Raw genomic sequence first — 12,841 nt, 5'->3', positions numbered from 1 at the left:
AGACTTGCTTTTAATGTTGGGAAGGCATAAATCCTCCCTTAACAATGAAGTATCATTGATGATAGTAATAATTTACCACCAGAAATAATACTTAAATGTAGTAATTGTTTTTTTAATAATGGCATGCAATGGGATGTTATTTAGTGATAAAAATAAATGAGCTATCAGTCACAAAAGGATTTTCAGGAACCTTTAAATGAGCATGGCTAAGGGAAAGATGCAAGTTGAAAAGGCTACGTACTGTATGATTCCAATGATATGACATTGTGGAAAAGGCTAATCTATAGAAAGAGTAGAAAGATTAGTGGCTTCCAGGGGTTTGGGAGGAGGGAGTTAGGGAGGAATGAATAGGTAGAAGAGAGAGAATTTTTAGGCAATGAAACTTTTTTGTATATTACTGTAATGATAGACACATGTCATTATGTCTCAAACTCCTGGCCTCAAGCAATCTTCTTGTCTCAGTCTCCTAAATAACTAGAATTACAGGTACAAGCCACCACTCCTGGCCAGATACATGACATTATGTATTTCTCAAAACCCAGCCAGGCGTGGTGGCTCATGCCTGTAATCCCAGAACTTTGGGAGGCCGAGGCGGGTGGATCACAAGGTCAAGAGATCGAGACCAGCCTGACCAACATGGTGAACCCTGTCTCTACTAAAAATACAAAAATTAGCCAGGCATGGTGGCGTGTGCCTGTCCTCCCAGCTACTCGGAAGGCTGAGGCAGAGAATTGCTTGAAATGGGAGGCAGAGGTTGCAGTGAGCTGAGATCCACCACTGCTCTGGAGGTGACAGAGCGAGACTGTCTCAAAAAATAATAATCATCATAATATTTTCGACAAGATTTATCTGAATGTATCATTTCTAAAATCAGTACATCTGACTAATTTCTCTGATACACTCTCATTCTTAAACTCTTCCGTTTAAAATGGACATTCCTGTCTAACCTGCCTATGAAATGAACCAGCCCACCATCCCGCCATCATGTAACGTGCTCTCTGTCGGTACCTAGACCACATAGCAGAGTAAGATTCATGTAGCTCTCATACATTTTACTCCCCAAAGTTTACCACCAGGTTCTGGAAGACGGGGGTGGCTAACGTGAAGGCTCCTGGAAACTCGTGCTACCTACCCTCAGTGTGTCTCAACCCAGCAAAGGGGACAGCGACCTGGACTCCCACTGCTGAGGGTGAAACTAGTCATCGTCCCTAGCAAAGACCTGGCTGAATAGGCACTTACCGTGCAGGATGCTCCATGCGTGGAAACTAACTTGGCTCCATGTATTAGACAGTAGTTTATTTCTCTGTGCGTAGTTTCCACAGACCTCAACTTGGCTCCCAAACCCACTCAAACCAGAGTTTGGCCGCTGGAGGGAAATCTAGCCTGTAGCTGACTGTAAAGGGCTTGGGTCAAGCCACAATCTGAACTTTCTGCCTTTCTTTTTTCTTTTTTTTTTTTTGAGATGGAGTTTCACTGTTGTTACCCAGGCTGGAGTGCAATGGCGTGATGTCAGCTCACCGCAACCCCCGCCTCCTGGGTTCAGGCAATTCTCCTGCCTCAGCCTCCCGAGTAGCTGGGATTACAGGCGCGCACCACGATGCCCAGCTAATTTTTGTATTTTAGTAGAGACGGGGTTTCACCTTGTTGACCAGGATGGTCTCGATCTCTTGACCTCGTGATCCACCCGCCTCGGCCTCCCAAAGTGCTGGGATTATAGGCGTGAGCCACCGCGCCCTGCTCTCGCCTTTCTAATTTAGACCTATAGAAGTAGCCATCCTGTCGGTTCCTAAGAAGCTCAATGCCGATTGGATCTTACCGCATCCAATGCGAGGCCACGTTCTGCTTGGGTCGGCTTCGGTCGCGCGGAAGGCGCGCTGCTCCACGGTTGCCAGGACGCCGCGTAAACACCGAGCGCCCGCAGCCTGTTGCGCTCCCTGACGCGTCTAGTTGCTGCCTTTGCGGCGGGAGGTGGTGGCCGGGGGAGCCCAACAGGGGTTATTTTTCGTCAGCCAAGATGGTGAGCCAGTTGGGGGCCTTGGGACTACTTATTTGTTGGTTTAATTGTAGTTAGAGCTCGTCCGCTTCTGAAAAAAGGATTTGAACCGAATCTGAAGTGGGGAACTTGTCTTTGTTTTCGGAGGCCTCAGGTGCTATTACATAAGGGACGCCCGCGGTGGGGTTTCCAGCCGTTTTGGCATTTTCCCCATAGCGTATTAAATACAACTTTAAATCTACCCGGTAGAACCTCTGAAGAAATAAGTAGAAATAAAAGTCCAGGAGAAAGCGAATGGATGAATAGCAGCGAGCTGCCCTATTAGATTTATATTAGGAAAACCTGACCGGCTCCTGAACAGCACTTTATGGCCCTGTGGTGGTGGTGGTGGTGGTGGCGGCGGGTGGAATAGAGAGAGGAGAAATTACCCGGTGGTAGTAAAGGTCTGGGTCTGCAGGGTGCGATTAATCCTACTACAGCTATTTATTAGCTGCAGAATCTTGGGTAAAGTTACTTTTCATGTTTCATCTATAAAATAGATAACACTACCTATTTATCAACATATTTATCTACCACGTTTTTTATTCGGCATACTCCTTTGAATTTATCCTTTAAGATTTATATCAATACATTTTTATAAATTATATTTTGGAATATCAAAATCTGCATCTTATGTTTTCTTCTCTCTTAGGCTTCCAAAAGGAGAAATTTGAGCTATAGTGAAAGGCATCAGAAATTAGTAGATGAAAACTGCAAAAAATTGCATGTCCAAGCGCTGAAAAACATCAGCAGTCAAATTAGGAATCAAATAGTACAGAATGAAAATGATAACCGTGTTGAACGCAAGCAGTTTCTCAGATTATTACAAAATGAACAGTTTGAGTTGGATATGGAAGAAGCCATTCAAAAGGTAAGTTTTATTATTTTTTTTCTTCATTTTGCACCTTGGAAATAATGAAAGCGAGCTGCTAATGCTGTAAATGAGCAGATAAAGAACAGCAGCAGGTGGGGGATGCCTGATTGTGCCTCAGCTCAGTGTAATGGGTAAGAGCTGGGTTTCTGGAGCCGCCGGCCTGACTTCTAATTCTACTGCTATACCTTAGCTACGAACTCTTGAGTAAGTTGCTTTTACTTTTTATGCTTTTTTCTATAAAATTGGGGAAAATTATAGTATCTCCTACTTAGGATTGTTTTAATAATGAATTAATACATGCAAGGTCCTTGGAATAGTGCCTGGTACAGAATAAGCACTCACATTTTTTTTAACATATGAAATCTGTAATTACTAACTTCCAGTTTTGTTCATGTAAGTACAATTGTGTTGCCTTCCATAAATTTCTAAAGACAAAATTTAAGAATGCCTTAAAAGTTTATCAAAATTAACGTGTACATTATTAAGTAGTAGAGAATCAACACATATATTAGGTATTTTAAGGGATTGGAGTGGTAGAAAAGGGAACTAGTAAGAATTGAGATGTATGATAGAAATGAATTCTCATAAATACAAAAAAGGTAGTCTGATATGTCAGTAGTTTTTGAGTAACTGCTGTATGTTAAACATTGGGAGGATTTTGTGGAGAATAACAAAAGCAAATTTAAAAAATGGTATCCACCCCTCTGTGTTCCAAATTCAGAAGCTTATTTTTTTTTTTAACTCTGAGAAAGCAGATCTTAGGGATTGGATATTTTTCCTATTCTTTTTATTATTTTTTAAGTAGAAAGAAAATCGTAGGTACCATACCAACTGTCTCCGACGTACTTAAGTGTACATCTAACAAAATATGGATGGTTTCTTACATGGAGTACCATAATACTATTATCTCACCCATTCCGTAAACACATTTCTGTGATTGTGTCAAAAATCTGCTTTTACGGTTGGTTTATTTTAACCAAGATCCAAGCAAGGTTTATACAATATATCTGGTGGTTATGTCTAAGTCCCTCTTAATCGAAAACAGCCCCTCCTTCACCCTTTTTTTTGACTTCCATGTTTTTAGCTTGTTCAACTAAGCCAGTTGTTTTATCAGGCAGCCCACATTCTGAATATATGTTTGCCTCCTCGTGTTCCTTTAATTTATTTCCCTATCTTTTATATTTCCTCTAACTAGAACCTAGCCATAAAGACACAATTAGATTGAGGTCCAGTATTTTTAGCAAGAATAGTCCATAGGTGATGGTGTCCTTGTCACTGTGTCGCATCAGGGAACACATGAGGTCTGGTGGTTTCACTTTTAGTGATGCCAGTATTGATCAATGGGTTTAGGGAGACAGTCTGGTTTCTCCATTGTAAGGGTTCCCATCAAACTGTCATCTGTGGTTTCACAAGAGAATTTTTTCTTTCATTAGTAGTTACAAAAACTGATTTTCTAATTTTTTTCTTCCTTTCACATTTAATTAGCTAAAATTCCTCTGTAAAGAACTTTACCTCAGGCCTGTGTAATGTCTCACTATAATTCTAGCACTTTGGGAGGCCAAGATGGAAGGCTCGCTTGTGATCTTGCCACTGCACTCCAGCCTGGAGGACAGAGACCCTGTTCCCCTGCCCCCACCCCCAAAAAAAGAGAAAAATAAAAGAACTTATATTATTAACTGGGGTTATTTATTCTTACTGAAAAAGGAGACAGTTAATTATCAGGGTAAAGAGTTGCTGCCCTGTTTTCTTCCATTGGTGTCTACGTATGTTGTGGTTTTTAAATTTTGTTTTCTTTAGTTTTTGACTTTTTCTCTTTAAAAATACCTTTATGGACTCATAGCTGTTACGTACTTAAATTAATTGCATTTATTATTTTTGATGCTCAAATGATCTGATCCTTGGCCAATGGATGCCCTTTTATATTGCCTCTGTGGTTTTTTTTTTTTTTTTTTTTTTTTTTTGAGGCAGAGTCTTCATCTGTCTCCCAGGCTGGAGTGCCACGGCACCATCTTGGCTCATTGCAGCCTCCACCTCCCGGGTTCAAGAGATTCTCCTCCCTCAGCCTCCTAAGTAGCTGGGATTACAGGCCTGCAACACCACGCCAGGCTAATTTTTGTATTTTTAGTAAAAATGGGTTTCACTATGTTGGCCAGGCTGGTCTGGAACTCCTGACTTCAAGTGATCTGCCTGCCTCGGCCTCCCAATGTGCTGGGATTACATGCGTGAGCGACTGCACCCAGCCCTGTTTCATTTTGGATAAGATTTCCTTGATCTTAGATACCTTCCTTGCTTTCTGTCAAACAAAATCTTTTAGGCTTGTGATAATTTAATATGTCAACTTGATTGGACTTTGGGGTGCCTAGATATTTGATAAAACATCATCCTGGTTGTTTCTGTGAGGTTGTTTTGGATGAGATTAGCATTTAAATCCGTATGCTGAGTATAAAGCACATTGGATGAGGTAGGTGAGCCTCATCCAATCAGTTAAAGTCCTGAATAGAAGAAAAAGATTGACCTTCCTTTGAATAAGGTTGAATTCTTCATGCCTGATTGCCTTTAAACTGGGACATCTGCTTTTTTTTTTTCCTTCTTTCTTCTTGCCATTGAATTCAAACTGAAACATTGGCTCTGGATCTTGAGCCTGCTCTTTCTCAGCCGTTGGGACTCAAACTAGAACAAAACCATTAGCTCTTCAGCTTGCAGATCTTAGAACTTGCCTACCTCCATAACCACTTACTCCAGAGAACCCTGAGAAATAACAAAGCTCATCTCGTGTATTTCTTGTCCTACACCTGGAATCAGCCAGGTTATCCAGGAAGCCCTGTTATCATTTAGTGAAAAAACGTTTCAAGGTAACTTGGGTGTTACCTTGTATACTCGTAAGTATACTCAATTCTTGGGTTATCATTTTTTCCGGGGCTTTTCAGTGAAGAAATCTTGGAAATCTGCATATTTTTATTTTTATTTTGATACAAGTTTAGATTGATAGAGTTGGAAAAATAGTGTTAGATTGATAGGAGAGTTGCAAAAATAGTGTAGAAAATTCTCATAGACCTTTCACCTGACTGCTTCTTAACATCTTAAATAGATGAAAATCATAGAAAAGTTATCAAAATGGAGAAGTACTGTTAACTGTGAGATTTATTCAGATTTCATTGTTTTTTCCCGCTAATATCTTTTGTTGTTACTTGAGGATCACAAATTGCATTTAGTTGTCATGTCTCATTAGTCTTGTGATATTAAATAATTCAAACGTAGAGCTGTTGGAACTTTATTTTTAGCCTTGAGAGGAATGTGGTTATGTGTCCTGCTGCTACAACTTCTGCTTTTCCAATTACTGATTAAATCTTCCTTGTTCTTGTTCTGTAAATGATTAGAAAAGACACCAGAGATAAACCCCTCAAGATCATTACCCCTTCTTATGGAATGTTCCTTGGAGTTCAGCAGGCTATAACCCATTAAATTGCTATAATAGATACTCTGACCTTATATGGAAAATGTTGCAACCCGGTGAAGCTTCTCTGTCTCTGCCTACATAAGTGAAACCTTAACTTTCCCTCATTGGAACAATGACCCATTATTTTGGAGTTTGAGTTTCCTGAGTGGCTGTCCTCAAGCTTTGCACTTGAATAAACTATAGCCATTTTTTAAATCTAGTTGTTTCTCCTCCAGTCTTTGTCTCCTCTAGTTTGTAAGAATTATTCACTTTTTCATGCCTTTTATGGCCTTGACAGTTTTGAAGAGTACACTTTAGTTGCAGTAGTAGTTTTTTCTGTTGCTCAGTAACAAATTACCACCAACTTAGTGGCTTAAAAGTACACCTATTTATTATCTCAGTTTCTGCAAGTCAGAAATCTAGGTGTGGTGTAGCTGGGTTCTAAATATATTCCCAAGAGATAATTGAAGGCATATATCTATATAAAAACTTATACATGAGTATCTATAGCAGCATTATTCATGACACCCCAAAAATAGAAACAACCCAGATGCCTATCAGTTGATAAATGGATAAACAAAATGTATCACATCATTACAGTGGAATATTACACAGCCATAAAAAAGGAATAAATTGCTGATACATGGATACATGCTACAACATGGATAAACCTTGAAAACATTATGCTAAGTGAAAGAAACCAGATAAAAAAGGCCACATGTTGTGTGATTTCATTTATATGAAATATACAGAATACACAAATCCATAGAGACAAAAAATAGATTTGTGGGTGCCAGTGGTTGGGGCAAAAGGTGAGAGGAGTAGTGAGTGACTGCTAACAGGTTATATGTTTATTTTGGGGTGATGTAAACATTCTGGAGCATTGACATTTTATGCCACATAGAATTGTACAAACAGATGTGCTCTATATAGTGTGTACACGCAATCACTTATATATATATATATATATATATATATATGGCATATATAAAAACATAGTATTTATAACATGGTAGCTTTATAGCTGCCATAGCACCACTGTTTATAATATATTGCAGCATTATGCATAAATGCCAAAATTTAGAAGCAACCAAGACATCCTTCAATAGGTAATGGATAAACTGATAAATGCAGACAATGGAGTATTATTCAGTGCCAAAACGAAAGGAGGTATCAAGACATGAAAAGATGTGGAGGAACTTTAATGCATATTACTAAGTGAAAGAAGCCAGTCCACAAAGGCTCCATTATGTATAATTCCAACTATATGACATTCTGGGAAAGGCAAAAGTATGGAAGCAGTAAAAACGTCAGTTGTTTTGGGGATTTTGAAGGAGGAAGGGTTCAACAGAGTGCAGAGGATTTTCAGGGTAGTGAAACGATTGTGTACAATACTATTGCAGATACACATGATTATGCATTGCCAAAACCCATAGAATGTACACCACCAAGAATGAACCTTAACGTAAACTATGGACTTAGGGTGATAATGATGCACAGGTTTAAGTAATGTAAATACAGGTTGAGTGTAACAGATGTACCAGTCTAATGGAGGAGGTTGATAATAGGGAAGGCTGAGCATGTGTGGGGACAGGGAGTATATGAGAACTCTGTGTACTTTCTGCTCAATTTTGTTGTGAACCCCAAACTTCAAAGTCTGTTTTTATTAAGGTTCTAGAACTGAATAGTGGTGACAGTAACACAAGATTGTGAATATACAAAATCACTGAATCGTGAAAGGTGAATTTTATGCTATATAAATTGTATATCAATTATTAAAAAAAAAAAATCATGTTCCAAGACTGTTACATAAATGGCATCAAACTGTGTGTAATCTTTTGGAATTAGCTTTTTTCACTTAGCATAATTCCTGGAGATTAATTCAAGCTTTTCTTGTATTCTTTTTTATTGTTTCATTTCTTTTTATTGCTGAATAGTATTCCATAGTATGGATGTACCACAGTTTATTTGACCCTTCACATGATGATGTCTGGAGCATTTTCAATATTGGCTATTATGAATAAATCTGCTGTAAACATTTGTATACAGGTTTTAAAATAAACAGTTTTCATTTCACTGGAATAAATGCTTAAAAGGTAAAATTGTTGAGTTGCGTGATAATTGCATGGAGGCTTTTTTTAAGAGACAGGGTCTTGCTCTGTTGCGCAGCCTGAGTGCAGTGGCATGATCATGGCTCCCTGTAGCCTCTAACTCCTGGTTTCAGGTGCTTCTCCCACCTCAACTTCCTGAGTATCTGGGACTACAAATTTGTGCCACCAAACCTAGCTAATTTTCTGTAAAGACAGTGTCTGTGTTGCCCAGGCTGGTCTCAAACTCCTGGCCCTAAGAATCCTCCCACCTCAACCTCCCAAAGTGTTGGGATTACAGGTGTAAGCCACCATGCTCAGTTGCATGTTAGTTTTCTATCAAACTGATTTTCAGAATGCCTGTACCATTTTACATTCCCACACAGCAAGATATGAGTAATAGTTTCTTGCCAGCATCTGGTGTTGCCACTGTTTTTAATTTTAGCGATTTCAATAGGTATGCAGTAATATCTCATTGTAATTTTAATTTGCATTTCCTGATTGCTAATTATGTTGAACATCTTTTCATGTGTCTTTATTAGATACTGAACTTAATCAAGCCTCTAGATTGTCCTGCCATTTTACAGGAAATATAAAAGAGAAATAAGTGATATATCCTGGGGAAGCAATCAGTCAAATGCAAAATGTGGAACATTCTACAGAATGTATGTCCTAATTTCTATAACAAATCAGTGGCTTGGGGGAAAAAATGTGTGTAATGAGGTGATTGCTACAGAATACAAAAGAGATTTAAGAAAAATAATAAATAGATATGTGGATCTTGTTTGGATTTTGATTTGAGCAAACCAACTAGAAAAAAAGTATCTTGAGACAATTGGGGAGGCTTGAATATGGATATGGTAGTAGGCATTAAGAAAGGAATTATTGTTAATTAGATATGTTAATGACATGATTGTTATATTAATCAGAATTTAAAAGTTCTGATCAGGTAGATATTCATCAGGTAGAATTACTTATGTAATAAGTGACATGATGTCTAGGATTATTTTAAAACAACCTAGCAGAAAAAGAATAAGGGGAAAAGAGTGAAATGGAAGGTAGAGAAAAAAGATTAGCAGCATCTTGACATTTTTTGAAAACGTGGGTGATGCGTTCCTGAGAGTGTATTTTAATATTCTTACCATTGGCAGTATTTGAAATTTTCCATGATAAAATGTTTTGAAAAAGTATTTATTGAAACAATAGTTTGCATTTTAAAAGAAAACAGTCAATTGTTGCCCTTAGGCCATTCAGTTTTCTGTTACAAAATCAATCTTGATGAAAAAAAGTCTGATTCTAGAGGACAGATAACGAAGTTCCATTTTTTGCTCAGGCAGAAGAAAACAAGAGATTGAAAGAACTCCAGCTTAAACAAGAAGAAAAATTGGCTATGGAATTGGCAAAACTAAAACATGAAAGTCTGAAGGATGAAAAGATGAGGCAACAAGTAAGAGAAAACAGGTATCTTGGTTTCTCTAAATTTCATGTATTTAGTCTTTATCTTTAAACTCTTTATTTATTTTTTAAATTCAGTCTCGATAGAGACTGTCAAAAATTGCCAGTGCCGACTATATTGCAAGTCTTCATGGCAGGGTATTGGGAAAAGTTTTCAATTAGCAATAATTGCGCCTCGGATAAACCTCATTGGCTATGATACTGCCACGCGCAAAGCTATCTTTAAACTCTTATGTAATTCTTAGCACCTGAAAGTGAATTTTCTTTGTTAGTATCATTTCACTTAGTTAATGTTTTGCCTGGAAATACTTACTGCTTTAAGGCCTATAAATACTTATTTGAGAAAAGAATTTTTATTTATGGAAGTGTTAATATTTACAGTGAAAAATAAATATCAGTCCCCTTGTTCTTTCCTTTACACATAAATTTTAAAATGACTCCTTATAAAAAATGAATTTCTAGTCTTAAGAGAAACCTTAGGTAATGACTAGTTGAATTTTATAACTCTACAAAAAATTTCTATAGTATTTCTGGAATGACTGTTGAGCCTGTGTTTCAGTACCTCTAGTTACTGCAGTAGGAACTTTTTAAAAACTGTACTTTAGGTTCTGGGGTACATGTGCAGATCATGCAGGATTGTTGCATAGGTACATACATGGCAAAGTGGTTTGCTGCCTCTGCCCCCATCACCTATATCTGGAATTTCTCCCCATGTTATCCCTCCGCAACCTCCCTACCCAACACTGTCCCTCCCTTAGCCCCCCAACAACAGACCCCAGTGTGTGATGCTCCCCTCCCTGTGTCTATGTATTCTCATTGTTCAACACCCACCTATGAGTGAAAATATGCAATATTTGATTTTCTGTTCTTGGGTCAGTTTGCTGAAAATAATAGTTTCCAGATTCATCCATGTCCCTACAAAGGACACAAACTTGTCGTTTTTATTTTATGGCTGTAATGGTATACCATGGTGTATATGCGCCACATTTTCCTTGTCTGGTCTGTCATTCATGGGCATTTGGGCTGGTTCCAGGTCTTTGCTATTGTAAAGAGTGCCACAATAAAGATACGTGTGCACGTGTCTTTATAATAGAATGATTTGTAATCCTTTGGATATATACCCAGTAATGGGATTGCTGGGTCAAATGGAATTTCTATTTCTAAGGCCTTGAGGAATTGCCACACTGTCTTCCACAATGGTTGAACTAATTTACACTCCCACCAACAGTGTGAAAGTGTTCCTGTTTCTCCACATCCTCTCCAGCATCTGTTGTCTCCAGATTCTTTGATGATTGCCATTCTAACTGGCGTGAGATGGTATCTCAGTGTGGTTTTGATTTGCATTTCTCTAATGACCAGTGATGATGAGCATTTTTTCATATGTTCGTTGCCCTCATATATGTCTTCTTTTGAAAAGTGTCTGTTTATATCCTTTGCCCACTTTTGAATGGGTTTTTTCTTGTAAATCTGTTTTGTTTTTTGGTAGATTCTGGATATTAGCCCTTAGTCAGATGGGTAGATTGCAAAAATTTTTTCCCATTCTGTTGGTTGCCATTTCACTCTTATGATTGTTTCCTTTGCTGTACAGAAGCTCTGGAGTTTAATTAGATCCCATGTGTCTATATTGGCTTTTGTTGCCAGTGCTTTTGGTGTTTTAATCATGAAGTCTTTGCCTATATCTATGTCCTGAATGTTTTTGCCTAGGTTTTCTTCTAGGGTTTTTATGATGTTAGGTCTTATGTTTAAGTCTTTAATCCATATGGAGTTAATTTTAGTGTAAGGGGTCAGGAAGGGGTCCAGTTTCTGCACATAGCTAGCCAGTTTTCCTAGCACCATTTAAACAGGGAATCCTTTCCCCATTGCTTGTTTTTGTCAGGTTTGTCAAAGATCAGATGGTTATAGATGTGTGGTGTTGCCTCCGAGACCTCTATTCTGTTCCATTGGTCTATATCTCTGTTTTGGTACCAGTACCATGTTATTTTAATTACTGTAGTCTTGTAGTGTAGTTTGGAGTCAGGTAGCATGATGCCTCCAGTTTTGTTCTTTTTGCTTAGGATTGTCTTGGCTATGTGGTCTGTCTTTTGGTTCCATATGAAGTTTAAGGTGGATTTTTCCACTTCTGTAAAGAAAGTCATTGGCAGCTCGATTAATGTTAAATAATCGTTTGCCCCATATTGTTTTGAAATTAATTTCTCTCTAACTTCATGGATCTATCTTGTTTAGGCTGTCCTTCCATACATATGAACCCAGTAAATGTTTTCTTCTGTAAGTAAACTATCCCTTGTTCCTTCAGTTGTTTCTTAAATAACCTGGCTTTAAGTTTATTCTCTATCCTTGTTTTTTTTCTGATGACAGTTTAAATTATTAATGTTCCTTAATTTCCCCCATACTTCTGTATAATACTCCAGCAAAGAGTGTCAGGTACTCCATATGATAGGACAGTATTCTAGAACGTTTCTTGATCCTGCCTGAGGTTGAATTTTGGGGAACAGCCTTGTCACAGTGTTAATCAAAACTCAGGGACAAGTAAAGGTCCATCATGTACTTATGTAGTAGAATATATTGGAAATTTACTTGGATAATTGTTGCATTTTATCTTAATTGAGCCAGGACATCTATAGAATATTATAGTAACCATGGATGAGGGATTTTGAACCTTGTTAAATTATATTAATATGTTTGGCAAATGTTTCCATGTTTATTTTTCTGGCTCCACAACTCTAATTGGACCCTCTAAGATTACTGATTCTTAGAAAAGAAATTTAGAATTACTGCTAAAATCTACATATTGTTCTAGACTCAAACTCTCTTTTTGGATCCTAATTCTTCAGTAATTTTTAGCTGTCACTCATAGCTTTTAACATCTGAAGATGAAATATTTCTTATCTCTAATTCACTGAAAACAAGAATTAAATAGAAGAGTTTTCACTTTTAGCAATTGTAGATTAGATTTTTCA

The 12,841-nt window shown here is 37.8% G+C and overlaps 1 protein-coding gene and 1 non-coding gene across 4 annotated transcripts in view; one reads left to right on the top strand and one right to left on the bottom strand.

Moving 5' to 3' along the window:
• Positions 1–1,783: 1,783 nt before the first annotated feature.
• Positions 1,784–12,841, top strand: part of MNS1 (meiosis specific nuclear structural 1) — a 38,803-nt gene continuing 27,745 nt past the window's right edge. For 2 of the 3 annotated variants that reach the window (XM_078333224.1, XM_035258624.3), the window contains exons 1-3: positions 1,784–2,017; positions 2,685–2,903; positions 9,763–9,890. In XM_078333224.1, the coding sequence (XP_078189350.1) occupies positions 1,799–2,017; positions 2,685–2,903; positions 9,763–9,890 (566 nt within the window). In that variant the 5' untranslated portion in view covers positions 1,784–1,798. The remainder of the gene's footprint in view (positions 2,018–2,684; positions 2,904–9,762; positions 9,891–12,841) is intronic. The other variant, XM_035258627.3, reaches the window with a different exon arrangement.
• On the bottom strand, positions 9,963–10,102 carry LOC118145204 (U4 spliceosomal RNA). Its single transcript, XR_004730335.2, has one exon. It is a non-coding gene; the product is annotated as a U4 spliceosomal RNA (small nuclear RNA).

The sequence above is a fragment of the Callithrix jacchus genome, chromosome 8 (genome assembly GCF_049354715.1).
Source record: "Callithrix jacchus isolate 240 chromosome 8, calJac240_pri, whole genome shotgun sequence".
Classification (NCBI taxonomy): domain Eukaryota; kingdom Metazoa; phylum Chordata; class Mammalia; order Primates; family Cebidae; genus Callithrix; species Callithrix jacchus.
This window is presented reverse-complemented; position numbering and strand designations above follow the sequence as displayed.